Genomic DNA, 16,288 nt, shown 5'->3' with positions numbered 1-16,288 from the left:
TAAAACTTAATGCGCTCGTAAACACACACACACACACACAGACACTAATTGTGCGTGTGGGCGTGGCTGCTGACTTTGCCTCCGGGCTATAAATCTAAATTACAAAATTTTAAGTAAAATTTACGCTGCTAAAAGAATTGTTGAAACGCAAAGGCGCATTGCAATTGCATTTGCCTCATATTGTGGCAAAAGTGGCCATTTATAAAGCCTTGTTGCTGACACCAACAGCAACCAGCAGCAGCAACATTGGTGATTGCATATGCCACGAATATGAGCTTATGCATATATCATGTGTGAAAGCCGACAGAAATAATATGTATGCGCATATATATAGTAACTATATATTTTTGCATGTGTGTTGCCTCCTTGGCAAAGTGCAAAAGAAACAAAAAAGCCAAAGACGCAATGGGAAAACAGCTTATCCTTGAGATATAAACTGACATTTAAGCAACTCAGGCAGGCGTATGCATAACACAAACACACACACACACACACACACACACACATATATATAGGCCAGCGTAAAAAGTAAACACAGCAGCTGGCAGCTATGCTCTGTGCCCTTGTGCCTGCCAGCCACGCCCACTGTCAGCAGCCACAAGTCCCAGCTAGCATCGCATTCAATGCAATTGACTTGCAAAAATCTCAAAACGTAAAAAAAATAGAAAAAATGTTGCATACTGCGCGGCGCTTTCATATCGCTGCTGCTGTTGCTGCTGCTGTTGCTGCCTCTTGCCACAGACCCTTGACTTAGTTGCAAAAAAAAAAATATATTATACGTGTTTGCCTATTTGCATTTAATTTTGCGTCTGCAGCTAACGTGCCGCAGATTAGCAAAGCGCAAAATAATCTAAAAACGCTGCAATTAAATGTGAAAATTGCACTGCTGCATTTATACATGTGTGCGTGTGTGTGTCTGTGTGTTTGCGTGTGATGTAAACATCGGTTTTATGAGCACTTTAATTGTAGTTGTGTTGGTTTTTATTGAAATTAAATTGTTCGTGCTAAATTTAAAGCTGCAATTGACGACTGCAATGTTCTTGGTGTTTGCTTTGCTTGTCTGCGTGCATGTATGTGTGTGTGTACATTATTTTTATGTGCACTGCGCGAAATGCAAACTAACAAGTAACAGCAAAGTAATGAAAACTGTAAATGAATTTCTGTTTGAAATAAATAATCTTAAATGAGGCGAATTTTTTTTTATATAAACTGAAGAGTTATTCAATTTAAATCGAAAAATTATAAATAAGTTTGATTTGCATATACAAAAGTATACGATACAAAATTATTATATCTGTTTTCTTATTTTCCTATTTCTCTTATTGAGTTTTAGGTCCTATTTTCAATCTCTGATTAATAAAGATGCCGCTAGCTGTTGCTTATTATTAAGTTTGTGTTTCAACAAGCTCAAGCACTTTAAGTAGTTAACATTAATCAGGTCTACTTATACATTAATCCAGTAAATAGATAGTAATCAAGTAATTAAGTTTTAATTACAATACAATTTCATTTATTTAATTTTAAGTTTAAAATTTATTCATAGACCAAGAATAGTTGTATACTAATGTACTAATGTATTTTATATTTAACTATGTTAAACTAAAGAATTCAATTAACTATATTGCATAAAAAATCTCTCTAATTGTATATATTTATTATTGATATAAAATTAAATTCTTAAAGCAACAAACTTTCATTCAAAACTGATAATGATATAAAATTAAATTCATAACGCAACAAACTTTAATTTAAAGCTTTGCTTTTGTATTTATTTTAAAACTTTAATTCCATATATCAATAGCTGCAACTGTCAAACTTCTAACTTTTATATTTGTTTACCGTTATGCATTTTGAAAAACTCTTGGCTAACTTTAAGCCAATTATAAACTACAACAGTTTAAACTTTGAACTGCAGTGGCAATTATTCAAAGTGTATATGTGTGTGAGCCATGGCTGTGGCTGTGGCACGTTGCATGCGCCACGTTAGTCAATGTCAACACACAGACACATGCTTAAAGCATTTTGTGGCATTTGTAGTTGGGTCTGTGAGGCATGTGGATGCTGCAGATATGAAGTATTTGTACGCAATGCTGCTGGCATTTGCTTGCTGCTGCTGCTTGCTACTCTGCTTCGTTTTTTACTTTTTACTGCGACATCTTATTTTTTATTTTGCTGGTCGTTAGTTGTCTGTCAAGCTGGGCATATTTATAATATTGTCATGAAGCTCCATGGACAGCAACAATTTATGTGAATTCGTAATTAGTCGCCTGGGGCGTACGCAGTAATTTTTGTACCGAGCCAACAGTTATTTTTAGCATAATTTATTTAAAACAACTAAAGGGATTTTTAGCATAAACACAACTGTCAACATTTGCATTATATTTAGTAGTATAATAATATTTTGAAAGCTTGATACACTTACCGTCGTAAACAAAGTTAGTTGGCAAACTGTTGCAGTAAATTTGATATTCGCTTTAAGCACTTTGTCACTTTAGCATTTGATCAATGGCAGCTTTGAATTACGTTTTTTTTCACTACTTTTTGTTGGCTTAGCTTGATTGCCATCACACACACACACACAGACACAGTGCGCTAGCTTAATTTATGTAAAGCGCATTAAAAACTGCATTTTGCACATATTTGTTTTCCATTTGCTAGCCAACACACAGAACTGACTTTTTATTTTGATTTATGTTGTGTAAATATTACTTTTGTGGTCGCGAGCTTTAACGTTTTGCACATAGAAAATTTAGCGCGTTTAATTTATTAGTCGATTGTTGTTGTTGTTGCTTGCTAAGTCGCTGTGCAGCTGCAATTTGCATTAACTAATTGTACAATTGCTATTTGAACACCAAGCAAGCCGTTTTCTATATTAAATTACATGGCATGCGCCACGGCAAGGGACAAGCAAACACAATTGCGAATTGAGGTTTGCAAGTTGGCGGATATCCTGTCTGCCTTGCGTCAATATGGCATTGATTAGCATTGACTATGCTCGCAATGTTTTATATTAAACTCTTAACTTTTTATAATATTTGTAGCTAGAGCGCAATTTTTCACAAATGTCATCCGCAATTTAGCACGTTCCGTAGCTTACTGCTCGATAGCTGATCTATCGATATTTGAGCCTATTAACATAAGCTGTAAAGTGAGCTTAACATAAGCCGCTGACTCGATCACTATCAGTACTAATGATTCAGTAGTTCGATAAACTTAACATAAATTTTTAACATTAGCTGTAAGCAATTTAACATAACGCAGCACAGATCAAACGAGCAGCTTAATTACATTTAAATAACTTTTGCTATGCAAAAATATAATTAAATGCTTATTAGGCAGAAATTATGTAATTGCTCATCGCTTTAGCCAATTAAAAATAAACGATTTATGACTGCTAAAATGTATGTGCCCCAGCGCCATAATTTATTCAAAAGCTTATCAATTAGTATGCACAAAAACTTTTGTGCAGCGGCATACAATTTGTAGCAAATAAAAAATATAGTTGGCAGCAGAATCCTTGCAGCATTGAACTTCCGTCAGCATGACCAAAAAACGGGAAATTGCCATTTAATGCTGCAAGCCAGACTGGGCGACATATAAATTTGTGTATACGGATGTGTGTGTGCGTTGGATAATTTTAAAAATGTCAGCCAAACAGTTTGTATACAATGTTCATATATTCTGTGCTGCCAGGCCAGTCAGACATTGAATGTCAACCGGGCTGTATATACCATAGGAAAAAAAAAAAGAAATACAGACGCGACTTCTTCGCCGCATATAACGTTGATTAAGAAGTTGTCATATGCTGCTGTTGCTGTTGCACCATTCATGCTTGCCCCAAACAATAGCAAGTGCTCTAACAAAGCTTGTCATTTGTTATTGTTGTTACAACTGTTACTGTAACCATATTTCATTGTCCTTGCTTATGCGGTATCAATGCTACGCCCCAGGAGTGACTACACCGGCAAAATAATTTTGAATTTTTCTGCTATATTTACAAATATATATTTCATCATGCTTATTTTTATTTTTAATTTAGAACAATTGACAGCAGTTGCCACAGCATTGAAGCTACGTGCTAAACAAAAAATTTAAGCAAACAACAAATAAATTGTAAACTAATGTAGTACATATGTTTACAATTATTTTATTTTATTATATATCAAAATCAAATATAAACAAATTGCGTATGGCATACAATTTAAGCTCAATATTGATTTAATAAACATGACGCTGCAAACTAAATAAAGTAACAAATATATATACCTATATATGCTTGCTGTGTGCCCTTAAGATGCCTATAGAGTGGATATAACTGTATTATTTTAAGACACTCTTGAAGCTCTTGCTTCGATTACAAATGATTATTTTTTGTTTTATTTTCATATGCCAATGGCAGGCAAAAGATTTGTATTATTAATGCTGCTAACACAATATGTTGCCCACACACACACACACGTACACATGTGTGCACACGTGTGTGTATGTTGTGTATGTATGTATGTATAACAGTCACATAAATATGTTTCAAGCTTAAATCCATATTGGCTGCGCTGGCTGCACACAATAAAGCGTTTCGTTGGTTTTTGTTTTTCTTTTTTCATTTTTCATTGCTCAGATTTATGCCAAACTTTAAAAGAATTTCCATTGGCAGTCAACAGTAAAAAACAACAACAACAACAACAACAAACGTATTGTACAAAAAGGGGATTTGCCGAAAATTTATTCGCAAGTTTATAAGGCAGAAAATGAGACGTCAGACATGTCACATACAATTATCTGTGCTTATGTGTGTGTGTGTGTGTGTGTGTGTGTTGCATGCAACATGAAGATTTGGTGTAAGCCCTAAAAGTTTGCTCTTGCTGCGAACAAGCAAAAACTTTTAAGTTTTCTTGTTACTCATACGTCATGTTGGCTGGCTAAATAGCTGACAGCCGAGTTAGCCAAAAAAGCACTGACTAATACATTAGCACGCACTGATTTATATGCGTGAAATCCATCAAACATATATGAAGCGGATTATATACATTATATTTGGCGCGACTAAAGCAATGTTAGCTGCTTTCTTTAACGGTAAGTGGCTTGAGTTAACTTGTAATGCTATTAGTATGCATTAAGCTGTGCGTAAATTCAATTAAGAGTTAACAGTTGTTAAGTGCTTTGGTTTACATGATTTTCAAATAATGCTTAAGTGGCGTATGCGTAATTTAAGCATAATCAAATTTTTAAGCTCTGGGGCATAGCTAACATGCACGCTTTTATTTCATTTATTATATAACGTATGCGTTTTATTTTTATTGACTTGCTAAGCGATAATTTTGTATATATAGTAAATCTCCAGGGCATGCTCGAACACAAGGAAGTTACATTTTTATTATACTCGCTTCCTGCACAACAAGCATAAACAGTTCAATACATTTTCACTTCAAAGTCAAAACCTTGTGCTGCATTATATTTTGTATAAACACCTTTGTTTATTTACTACGGTGCGCTCTCTGGCCCCCAAAAATATTTAGCGCACACATTTAGCGCTGGCATTTTTGGCTGACAATTAATTGTGCATTAATTTGAATTGGGTCAATATATCTTTTCTAAAGCAAACACAGCTGACAGACATTGCCACACACATGTGTGTGTGGCACCAAAGCAGCAAACTGGCATTTCAATTAGCAAGTGTGGTGAGAGCTGCACAGCAAACATTTATTGGCAGCCAATTGAGCAGCCATTGAAGAAGTGCAAATTTGTGAGCTTAAATCAACTGGCAAAAGCATTGAAAAGCTATTGAACCCAGGCAAACTCAAATCAACAGCCAGTACATATAGTTATGTAGCGACTTATATGCATAAAATACATAAAGGCAGCTGCCAATACGCAACAACGTGCCAACTACACTCATAATTTAGCTGTGCAGAGAGTTTGGGAGCCAGCAGCAGCAACAAAAAATTTTGACATACTTCAAGGCGCCATAGAAAACGCGAGAGAGAGCGAGAGCAAGCGGCGCTTAACCACATAGCTTGCTTGGGTAGTACAGCAGCCAAAAAAAAAAAAAAGCAGCAAAATTAAATAAAATAAAATGTGCTGGCAGCAGCGGCAACAGCTTCAACTTGTTGACGACGTCGGAAGCAGCCGCAAGTAGTGGGCGTTCAAACGCACACACACACACACACATACATACAAAAAAAAATATGTATCATAAAGATGCTGCTGGCTTCAACAAATTGTTGAATGTTCAGCGACACACACACACACACACATACAAATGTATATAACAGCTATATACTCTTTTTGCTTCGCTTTATGTAAAAACGAAAAACTCACCCAAAAAAAAAAAAGAAACGCACATTGAGTGCTGGGCATACAACTTTGCGGCATGTTTATTGTGCATGTGTGTGTGTGTGTGTGTGTGTGTGTGGGCGTGTAAAGAGAATGCTAAGGCATGGCAATATGTAGCAAGGCTTACATATACAGCGACACGCAGACAGGCAAGCCAAAGCAACGTTGAAACGTTAAAGAGCAAATAAATGGCTCGAAACAAACAAAAGTGAAGCACACTCACACACAGGCACACACATACAGGCACAGTTTTAGGCGCTGTTAATGCCAGCAGCAACGAACAGCAACAGTCGCCCAGCTAAAAAGTGCGTAAAATTTCAGCAGCCCAAGCTGCGTTCTTCACTCTCTGTATAAAATACATATTCAACTAAAGTATATACCGTTACAAACTCTATTGCATATATTTTTTCTATATTTTTTTAGCTTGTCGTTTTTTTTTTAAACACTTTGTTATTGTTTAATTTAACGTTAAAATATTACATTTCATTAGCACGCGTTTGTTTATATTGCTTTTTATAAATATTTTTATATTTTGCAGCAACAATATTCTTGTTGTTTTTACTTTTGTAGGCTGTGCTGAATTTTTTATAAACTTGCCAGCAACAGCAGCAACAACAACAGCAACAATATAAATGCTTACACACACGTTCACACACACACACGCATACATACGTATAGTAAAATTCACTTTCACATGCAGAGAGGCCCGTGGGCCGCCGACTGTCCCCACTTACAGTCCAGTCTGTATGTCTGTCTGTCTGTCTATTCGGTCTGTATGCGTATGCGTAAGTTGCCGTTGTGTGTGTCTGCTCACGCGTTGGCGCCGTTGCAAACAGCTGAAAATCTCGCCCAACACTGTGCGGGTATGGCGCCTGGATGCTGCGGCAGCGCAGTCAGCAGTCAACAGTAAACAGCGCGCTGTTAAGCTACCCCAATAGGTCAGTGTTAACAGTGGCTGTTAAGTCGTCGCTGTAAGCAGGAGAGCGAGAGCGGCAGCGACGACGACGACGACGATTGCGAGTGTGTGTGAGCTTAGGGAGTTTAGGTTTGCGTGTAGTTGTTGTTATTGCAATCTGGCTAGCCTTAATCTGTTATTTATGCGATGCTGTTGCATGTTTAAGCTACAAGCATCTGTTTTCTATTAAACAACAAAAAAAAAACAACAACGCACACAACGTGGCGCTGAGCCGTCTATCAATGTATGCATGTGTGTGTGTGAGCAGGTGTGTGTGTGTGTGTGGCAAGCGTTTTATGGCGCTACTTCCGCCAGCCAAGCGGAAAAATGTTTACTGCGTTAGCAACATACATTAAGTACATATGTATTTATGTATATATGCAAAAGTAACAGTTGTTACACTGTCGCTTGTAAGTCGTGCATGCGCTTTTAACTAAGCATAACTTGAAGCTAAATTTAAATTTTAGCAAACCAGCCTTGACGTTTCATATTCATATATTGTTGACAAAATTGTAGCATTCCGCAACGTGCGTAAAACACACGCACAGCCTCCGCTTTGCTAATGGAGCACTCTGCTTACATTGATGTTGTTTTCACTGCCACAAAGGGAATACACATGTTCATAGAGTCAAGCACACACACACGTGCACACACACACACACTCAAATGTAGTAAGCTGTTGCATATACATATCATTTATTATTAGCCTACTTGACGGCGCATTTATGACAATTAGCAATTACATTACAACAAACGAACTGATCACAATTTGAATCTCTTGAGCTTCATAATTGGCGCTGGGCAATTTATAAAATGTTTATAGTATTTCAAACGCACTAACTGATTGACACAAGTCCCCATGGACATGCAGAGACCCGCACAAGCTCTGCGAGCGTGTCGAGTACGCGGCGTTAACTGTTTTCACTCATGACAAACATACAGAGAGAGTGCGAGAGTGAGAGTAAGAGAGAGAGCCTTGACTGTTGTCTAACAGCGCGTTAACAGTGCGCCAAACTTGGCCAATAGGTCAGTTACACTGCAGTCTGACAATTGCCTTTGCCGCAGCGCAGAGAACTCAATGTTAAAGTATTAATTTCCATTAACAGCGCCAGCACTGTGAGAAATGCTGTGGCAATTCAATTTAAATAAAAGTGAAAGTCTTTAAAAATTCTGTTACAATACAACTTGTATTTGAAGGTAAAAGTTTTCAAGGGGTTTAGTTATAAAAATACATATTCTAGAGCAACAAGAGTTGGAAATGCGAAGCAGCGACGACTTAACGACGATCGGCCTTGAAGCCTCGCTTGCCGGAGAACAAGTGTTTGGGCATTTTGGTGCCAATGAAACGATCTGCCTCGCCCTTGCGTGTTGTGCGTGTAACCAGTTTGGCAATATCCCGTTTGGCCATAACTTGTGCCTTCTTGCGTATAGCCAAGTCCTTGATGCCGAGCGAGTGACGCTCAGCGGCACGCTTCAGTGGCTGGCCGGTCTTCCTAACCACAGCAGAGGATTCTTTGTCAAGCAGTGGCTTCTTAATAGTTGCCTTGCCGCCAACAGCGACTGCGCCGCGACGTAAGTCCACCACATTTTTGGTAAAGTTGGCGGCTTCGGTGCCAGACATGTCCACACCCAGACCCTCCATGGTGGAGACCAGTTTGTTGACAGAGCGATCACGCACCTTGGGCTGCTTGTGTCGTGGTATAATAGGCTTGTTCTTTCTGGAAGACAAACGCTTCTCGTCGCGCAGCTCGAAACGCTTGCCGCGTATCTGTTTGGCCATTTCGCGAATCTCCTTGAGTGTTTCGTCCATGGACATGTCAGGCAGCGTGTAGACGCCGCCAGCTTCACGCAGACCCTCCTCACGCTCCAGCTCCTCGAGCTTCTCAAAGATATCGGGATCAATGTAATCGGCAATATTGCGTCCCTCCCAGAACTCTGGTATAACATCATAACGCTCCTCCTCGGGTATTTCCTCATAGTTCTTCTTCAGATCCAGCGTGTAATCATCACCCATTTCGTCTTCAATCTCCTTCTCCAACTTGCGTTTGCGCTCCGCCTTAACAGCGTTCTGTTCAAGACGCGCCAGTGCTGATTCAGGTATGCAAGGAGCACGCACTTTGTCATCACGTGGTGCAGGCATTGCAACATGCAGACGATTAAGTATGTTGTCCACCTTCTTGGTGCGCATCTTCTGGTCCACACGATACGAGAGCAAACGCTCGCAGGCCTCTGTTTTAACTTCCATCACACCCGTCTCCTGCACTGTGGACATGAACATCACTGGCACATTCTTGTCCTCCTGCAGTTTGGTAATAATTGCTTGACGCTCTGCGGGCATCTCTTCCAGCGTACATATGTCGATTTTGTTGATGGCCAGAATCAGCGGCTTGTTGGTGAACAGCGGCTTTATGCTTTCAAATAATGCCACCTGATCCTCCAGCGAGTGACCACACTGCTCCGAAATGTCCATGAAGTACAAAACACAAGCACGCAAATGCGCCAAAGCTGTGATGGCTTGCATTTCAATAACATTACGCTCCTCCAGCGGATGATCGAGTATGCCGGGAGTGTCAATTACCTGCCAGCGCAAGTATTTATAATCTGTGTGTCCCACGTACAAAGACTTGGTGGTAAAGGCATATGGCTGCACCTCCACATCGGCGCGTGTGATTTTGTTAATAAACGAGGATTTGCCCACATTGGGGAAACCACAGATGATAATAGTACGCGAATAGGGATCTATTGTGGGCAGACGCGACAAGTGCTGACGCACTTGTTCGAGGTATGTTAAGTTGGAGGCCTGACGCTTCATTATGGTAGCCATGCGACCCAAGGCAGCCTTCTTCAGCTGCTTGCAGCGATACAGCGAGTCACCGTATTTAAGCAAGCGCACATAGTCCTTGGCCACACTAAGTAGTACAAAATATTTATTACAAATTTGCATATTTATTATAATCTATGTAACTCACTTGTCCACCAAATGTCTCGCTGTGTTGAGCTGACCCAGCGCTAGCTTGTAATGATCCTTATCGTAGAGCACATTCATCAAATCAGCGTAGAATGGATGCACATCGTCCAGCTTGGGAAAGTCCTGTATTATCTGCGACAGACGATCGTGAAAGTTCTGTTGTGTATATTTTACTTTGCGCGTATAAAATGCACGTATACGTGAGATTTTATAACCCTTGTGCACCACTGTGGGCGTCTTGCGCTGTGTCTTGGACAACATTATGTCGATGAAGTCCTGTTAAGTATATACAAAGAAAACACATATTTATTATTGTATTACGCACTTGTAAACACTGCAAAGAGGTTATGTTTGGGTGCTCCGCTGGACAGCACACAGAAATTTTCTTTCATATAGCTTACCTTGGCTGGTGGGACCACCATAATTTTTTTAAAGTTGTACAAACTCATGTTTGTAGCTGTTTATTTATTTTCCACGCGTTAAAAAGGAAAATAAATGTGAATCTAGCAGCCAAAACACCACGCGGCGGCTGCAACAGATTCTAGAAAGAGAAGGTGCTACTGTTATCGCTAGCGATAACCGGTTGCTCAAGTGAACTAGTCGGTGCAATTGGAACTAAAAGAATAATGAACCAACAAGTAAATAAAAAAGCACTTGTTATTAATTTTAACAAATTAATTTTATATGTAAGTAAACAGTGTAAAGAAAAGTTCATAAATAATGTGATTTGTTTATTTTAGCGCTTTTATCAGCAATGGACACTAAGGTAGTCACATACTTTCTGTGCGGGAAGTGCGACTATCAGTCTACCCGCAGGTACGATTTGCGGCGACACCAGCAGCAACATAACAAAGTGAGGGACTTTGATGGGATAGCCTACAACTGCAACCAATGCTCTTTTGTTACCAAATGGAAACGTAACATAAAACGGCACTATCAAAGGCACATACACAAGGAAGAAACATCAGAATCTGAAACAGTTGAGTCCATTATGATAGAATTCTTACAACCAGAAGTATCCAGTTCCGCAGATGAAGACGATGCTCAGCATAACGATCCCTCTGCAATGAATGAGTTACATTTGGAGCAATATGTTGCTGCGGTCGAGACTACAGATACGGAAATGTTAGCTGCAGAAGTCTCAGATGAACTTGTAGAAGAGGTGGAAACGCAAGAAGCTGATGATGAAGCTGAAAAGAAACGTTATCAATGTCAGCAGTGTGAATATGAATCCAATAGAATGTTTGACCTACGACGACATAGAATGCGACACACTAGAGTTAAACAAATAGATGGTACAGCTTTTACATGCTCGGAGTGCTCCTTTGTTACCAAGTGGAAGAGGAATGTTGTGCGCCATATGCGAATGCATAAACGACCGCAAAGTTCCAAATATTCCTCAGATTTTGATGAGGATGAGGAAGAACAATATTTGGAAAAACCTCAAGCTCCGAACATACTACCGAAAGAATGGGAAGCCATTTCTATAGATGACATAGAAATAACACAACACGAAAATAACAGTAGAGATAAAAATGTATATACGTATTCAATACAACAAAAAACGAGTTAGGTTAAAGAATAGCCACTTAAGTAAATTAAGCACTAGGATGACCACAGCTTCAAAAGTTCGAATTTAAAAAATTTACAATCTCGTGGAGGTTGTACGATAACAGTATTGTGTTAACTTATTTGACAAGTAGTTATGTTAGCTTATATCAGTTGGCTCGTTCAACAATAAACTAAGGCTCGCTTCTTCAATAAAATACAAATAGAATTATTTAAAATTATTGGCAGAAAAAAAAAAACAATTTTCGAAAAAGATACGGTGTCGCTTTAAAAAAAAAAGCTAATACAAGCCACAAGATTGCTGGCAACGCTGGCGAGAATCGACAGCACTGTTTTCTCATCACATCGCTGTTAAGGTTAACAGCAGCAGTGAGTGTTGTTAGACAATTAGAGCTACATGCTTTTTACATAGCCAAACCTTAAGAAATTGTTGCTTAAATTTGTTTAAAATTTAAGAAAATTTAGCTGTTTGAGCACAATACATAAAGGGATATATACACAACTAAAAATATGGCTGACGATTGGGGTAAGTGCACACGTGTATGCGTTAACTGAAATAACGTGGGCTGCGCATGTGGCGCTTAATGTCGCCAGCACACCAGCGCCCACCCCGCTCACAACCCCTCCCATGACGTTTCTTCGCTCGCCAAACGAAAAGCACAAGGAGACAAGATAGATGCGGAGCTGGTGCAGTCAACCTTGATATTTTTTATTTTTGTATATTTTTAGCAACAAATATGAATGTTTTATAAATTTTGCAGAATCCGCCGCGGAAAGCGAGCCCGTTATACGACCCAATACCGTGAACAATATAAACAAATGGGAGGGCGAGGACGACGATGAGGATGTTAAGGTATGCATAACAAATCAATTGTTTGCGAGTAATAAAGTGATTACTGTTTTTGTTGTTGTTTATGTTGCTGCTGTTGTTATTGTTTAAGTGTTATGCAGCAAAACTTGCAAGTTGAAACTTGTTTTGCATTTGTTAAACAGTTTTCACTTTCGAACTTTTACGCTGTACACGTGTTCACTTTATGATTCATTGCACTTGTAGGAAAGCTGGGAGGATGAGGAAGAGAAAAAGGATGAAGAGAAGCCAACAAAAACAGATGTGCCCGTTAAAGTTAAACCCAACAAGGCACTCCAAGCCAAATTGGAAGCGCAAGAGGTTTGAGCAATTAAAATTAAAATGAAATTCATATATATTAAAAGATTTGGCTTTAGCGTCTGATTGAAGAAGAGGAGCTCAAACGTTTGGCCAACATGACATCTGAGGAGAAACTGGCGGAAAAGCTGCGTCTGCAAAAGATACAAGAAGAATCGGATTTGAAGAGCGCGTTAGATACGTTTGGTGTGCAGAGTTTAGGCAACTCGCTCGACTCCTTCAATCCACAAAGCAAAGAGGAATTTAAGGAATTCGCTACAGCACTTATGTGGAAGATAACACAAAGTCGCGAATCGACGCAGTATCCACAATTTGTGGAGGATCTAGTGCGCAGCTTATGCGTCACCTGTAAGTGCTGCTTATCTCTAATTTATTAATAAATAGTAAACATGTTTTTCCCCACTTTAGTGAGCGCTGCTGACATTAAAAAAGTCAAGATGAGTGTTGAGAGCTTACACTCGGAAAAACTAAAGATGGAGAAGGCAGTTGCCAAGAAGGCAGCGGCCAAAAACAAGGGCAAAGGCATCTCATTGCGTACTGAGAATGATGTAGGTCATATTGAAATTCAATACTTGTGCCCTTTTGTAAAAATAGCCTTACATTTATTTACAGGACATTGATGGTTATCAAAAGTATGGCAACGATTTTGCAACCGACGATTACGATGACTTTATGTGAATAGTTACAGAAATTTACACACAGCATATATCTAATTATTCGAGTAAACATTTATACATATACTTATAGTTGCTTGTTGAAAGAAAGATGGACCTGGGTGTTTCTTGTTGAAATGAAATTATTGCGCAGGAATTTGAAACCATTTTGTTGTTTATGATAAAAGAAAGCCATATTGATATAAATGCATATGTACATAATGCATATGCCCTATATATTTGTATGACAGCACACACACACACCATTAAAATTATGTAAAATATATTTAATAGTATAAAGAATGTCGAGTCAAACAAGCAATCAAGTAACCTCAACGAAAAATATTTCAAATTAAACAAAACAAGCTACTGCATGGTAATTAGGTACATGAATGGCTTCCTTGTAAATTCACTTTTGTAAAAATTATAAAGCGATATTAAAATGTAAAAAAAAAAACAAACATTAAACCAGTTTTATTTAGCTAAACAAAAGTTAACAAACAAAGCGAAAGTGTAATAAAGTTCGCGCTGTTAAGTTTAACGATATAGCTACCGATAACACTATCGATAGCACATATCGACCACGCATAGCCATACATCGAGCAGCTCGTCAACGTCAACAAAACGTCGAAATGAATGTAAGTTTAATTATTTGTATGTTTTCTTTAACAAAATGTACAATTATGCCTTGAGAATGAAATCAAAATTGTTGCCTGGCAATGTATTTATGGACGAATTTGTTTTCTACCCAATTAAAGGAGTCCGAGATACCAATTGACATTGCCACACTTAAGCTTCAGGATTGGCTTATCAGTCGAAGAATTGTGCCCAAGAATGTGCAGGCGCCGTTGAAGGACATACATGCCAAGATAAGCAATGCGCTGCAGGATATGCCAGCCAACGAACAGCTCATCAAGTTGCTCACTGGATCTAGTTAGTTTACAAAGCAAATTAGTGGGAATAATTAACTAAATTGTTGCTTTTGTTTTGCAGACATAAACTACTTACACGTCAAGCAGATTATTGAGATACTCAAGCAAACGGAGAAGGATACAAAGAGCGTGTTTGGCAGCTATGGTAGTCAGCGCATGAAGGATTGGCAAGAGGTCTGCCGATTGTACGAGAAGAATGCCACATATTTGGCGGAGACAGCGCAAATTTATGTGCGCAATGTAAACTATGAAATTCCTGGCGTGCGTAAGCAGATGGCCAAGGTGGAGCAGCAGACCGATGATAGCTTGAAGCGTGCGCATGATCTCTCCAAGCCAGAGGCACAGCTGCTGGCCGAGCATGCCGCACTGCTGGAACAGCTCGGCGTCAAGGGAGACAATCTGCATGCGGAGTTTATAAATGCATTGGGTAGTCTGCCGCAGCTCTATGCAAAGTCTTTGCAAAACGTTGGACGTGTGCAGGCTGGCATTGATATGTATGCTGAGATCAGCGGGCAGCAGCATTGTTTGCCCATATTACGGCATCTGGTGGAGCACGGCAACACCACTGTATATCAATATATACACAAGGAGGCGCCCTTGGCTATAGAGGAGCCTGAGGTGCGACTCAATCTGAGCGTTTGCAACAGCAGCAGCAGCAAGGAGAGCGATGTAAATGAAATTGATTTTGGCATGGATGACAATGGCGGCACTTCGTCCACTGTGTCTGCCGAGATCATAGACTATGGTGATCTGCAGGATACCGATGGCGGCAACATTGATTGGGGCATTGAGAGTGCACCCACAGACGCTGTAGAAATCAACTTTGATATACCTGTCGAGGAGTATGGCATTGTAGTCGAGGGCACTGGCATGGACGGTGGCACTGCCAAGGGCGATCAAGCGTATACGCTGCTGGATTCGCCCAACTATAGAGATCGCTTTTTGGATGAAATCTACGAACTGGATGCCTTTCTACGCATGCGTCTTTATGAGCTCAAGCAGCTCGACAACGCCAGCAATATTATGTACTCGCTAATGGACAACATTAGCACGCATGACACTGAGAGCATTACCAAAATCCTAAAAGATGTTGAGCTTATCATTCAGCAGAGCTCCGATGAGCAGACGCGTCATCTCTTCCAACTGAAACATTCGCCCAAATATGCAGATCTGCTGGCCACCAAGTTGCAGCAACAGACCAAGGCAGTCGAGAAGTTGCGTGCCACGCGTGAGATGCTAAAGAATCGCGCTGTTGAGCTGCGTGAGCAGCGCCAACAATTGAATCCTGTGCTGGAGGAGCTCACAACGCGCACTCGTGCCTTGCAAACTTTTATTGAACAGGACATTTCCAAGCGCTATAAGAATCGCGTTGTCAATCTGATCGGTGGTGTCAACTAGATCTTTTACAATTCAAACTTTGTTTAGATTTTATGCGGTTGGGCGTGCAAATAAATTGTTGAAAACAAATGAATGTTAATTATATTGAAAATAAAATGCATTTTTTTAAAAGAATTTTTATTGATTTTTATTTTGCTATTTTTATTAAATATACAAATTTTATTTATATTTTTTGTGTGTTTTTATTTATTTGTTTGTTGTTGCTTGCTTATTTTTGCATCCAAGGAATACAAAACTCTAATTTTATGTAGTTGTTGCTTGCTTGTTTGTTTGTTTGTTCTGTTCATAAAAGTAGCCTTATGCATCTAATGTTTT

At 39.2% G+C, this 16,288-nt stretch overlaps 5 protein-coding genes across 7 annotated transcripts in view; 3 read left to right on the top strand and 2 right to left on the bottom strand.

Moving 5' to 3' along the window:
- The window catches only part of LOC108596542, a 76,311-nt gene extending 73,593 nt beyond the window's left edge, over positions 1 to 2,718 (bottom strand). For both annotated transcript variants that reach the window (XM_017982434.2, XM_017982435.1), the window contains exon 1: positions 2,423 to 2,718. The gene's annotated coding sequence lies outside the window, so the exon portion shown is untranslated. The remainder of the gene's footprint in view (positions 1 to 2,422) is intronic.
- A 5,756-nt stretch (positions 2,719 to 8,474) lies between these two features.
- Positions 8,475 to 10,799, bottom strand: LOC108595026 (nucleolar GTP-binding protein 1). Its single transcript, XM_017980161.2, has 3 exons — positions 10,658 to 10,799; positions 10,258 to 10,532; positions 8,475 to 10,197 (listed from the first exon to the last, which is right to left on the bottom strand). Exons 1-3 carry the CDS (start codon positions 10,703 to 10,705, stop codon positions 8,565 to 8,567), a joined length of 1,956 nt encoding a protein of 651 aa, XP_017835650.1. The 5' UTR covers positions 10,706 to 10,799; the 3' UTR covers positions 8,475 to 8,564.
- A 116-nt stretch (positions 10,800 to 10,915) lies between these two features.
- Positions 10,916 to 11,838, top strand: LOC108595787 (zinc finger protein 507-like). Its single transcript, XM_017981079.2, has 2 exons — positions 10,916 to 10,942; positions 10,997 to 11,838. The coding sequence occupies exon 2, from the start codon at positions 11,011 to 11,013 to the stop codon at positions 11,827 to 11,829; it is 819 nt and encodes a 272-aa protein (XP_017836568.1). The 5' UTR covers positions 10,916 to 10,942; positions 10,997 to 11,010; the 3' UTR covers positions 11,830 to 11,838.
- A 354-nt stretch (positions 11,839 to 12,192) lies between these two features.
- LOC108597645 (eukaryotic translation initiation factor 3 subunit J) lies at positions 12,193 to 14,104 on the top strand. Its single transcript, XM_017984294.2, has 6 exons — positions 12,193 to 12,351; positions 12,587 to 12,678; positions 12,880 to 12,993; positions 13,050 to 13,338; positions 13,399 to 13,538; positions 13,603 to 14,104. The coding sequence occupies exons 1-6, from the start codon at positions 12,336 to 12,338 to the stop codon at positions 13,666 to 13,668; spliced, it is 717 nt and encodes a 238-aa protein (XP_017839783.1). The 5' UTR covers positions 12,193 to 12,335; the 3' UTR covers positions 13,669 to 14,104.
- Positions 14,105 to 14,199: 95 nt separating this feature from the next.
- On the top strand, positions 14,200 to 16,087 carry LOC108597643 (CDK5RAP3-like protein). Of its 2 annotated transcripts, XM_017984293.1 has the most exons (3): positions 14,200 to 14,281; positions 14,402 to 14,576; positions 14,637 to 16,087. In XM_017984293.1, exons 1-3 carry the CDS (start codon positions 14,276 to 14,278, stop codon positions 15,971 to 15,973), a joined length of 1,518 nt encoding a protein of 505 aa, XP_017839782.1. In that variant the 5' UTR covers positions 14,200 to 14,275; the 3' UTR covers positions 15,974 to 16,087. The 2 variants fall into 2 exon arrangements, with proteins under 2 accessions (XP_017839782.1, XP_017839781.1); XM_017984292.1 differs by lacking the exon at positions 14,200 to 14,281 and having other exon boundaries at positions 14,325 to 14,576.
- Positions 16,088 to 16,288: the final 201 nt, after the last annotated feature.

This window comes from Drosophila busckii, chromosome 2R (assembly GCF_011750605.1).
Source record: "Drosophila busckii strain San Diego stock center, stock number 13000-0081.31 chromosome 2R, ASM1175060v1, whole genome shotgun sequence".
Lineage (NCBI taxonomy): Eukaryota > Metazoa > Arthropoda > Insecta > Diptera > Drosophilidae > Drosophila > Drosophila busckii.
Note: the sequence above shows the minus strand (reverse complement) of the source record. Positions and strands in the feature narration are given on the sequence as shown.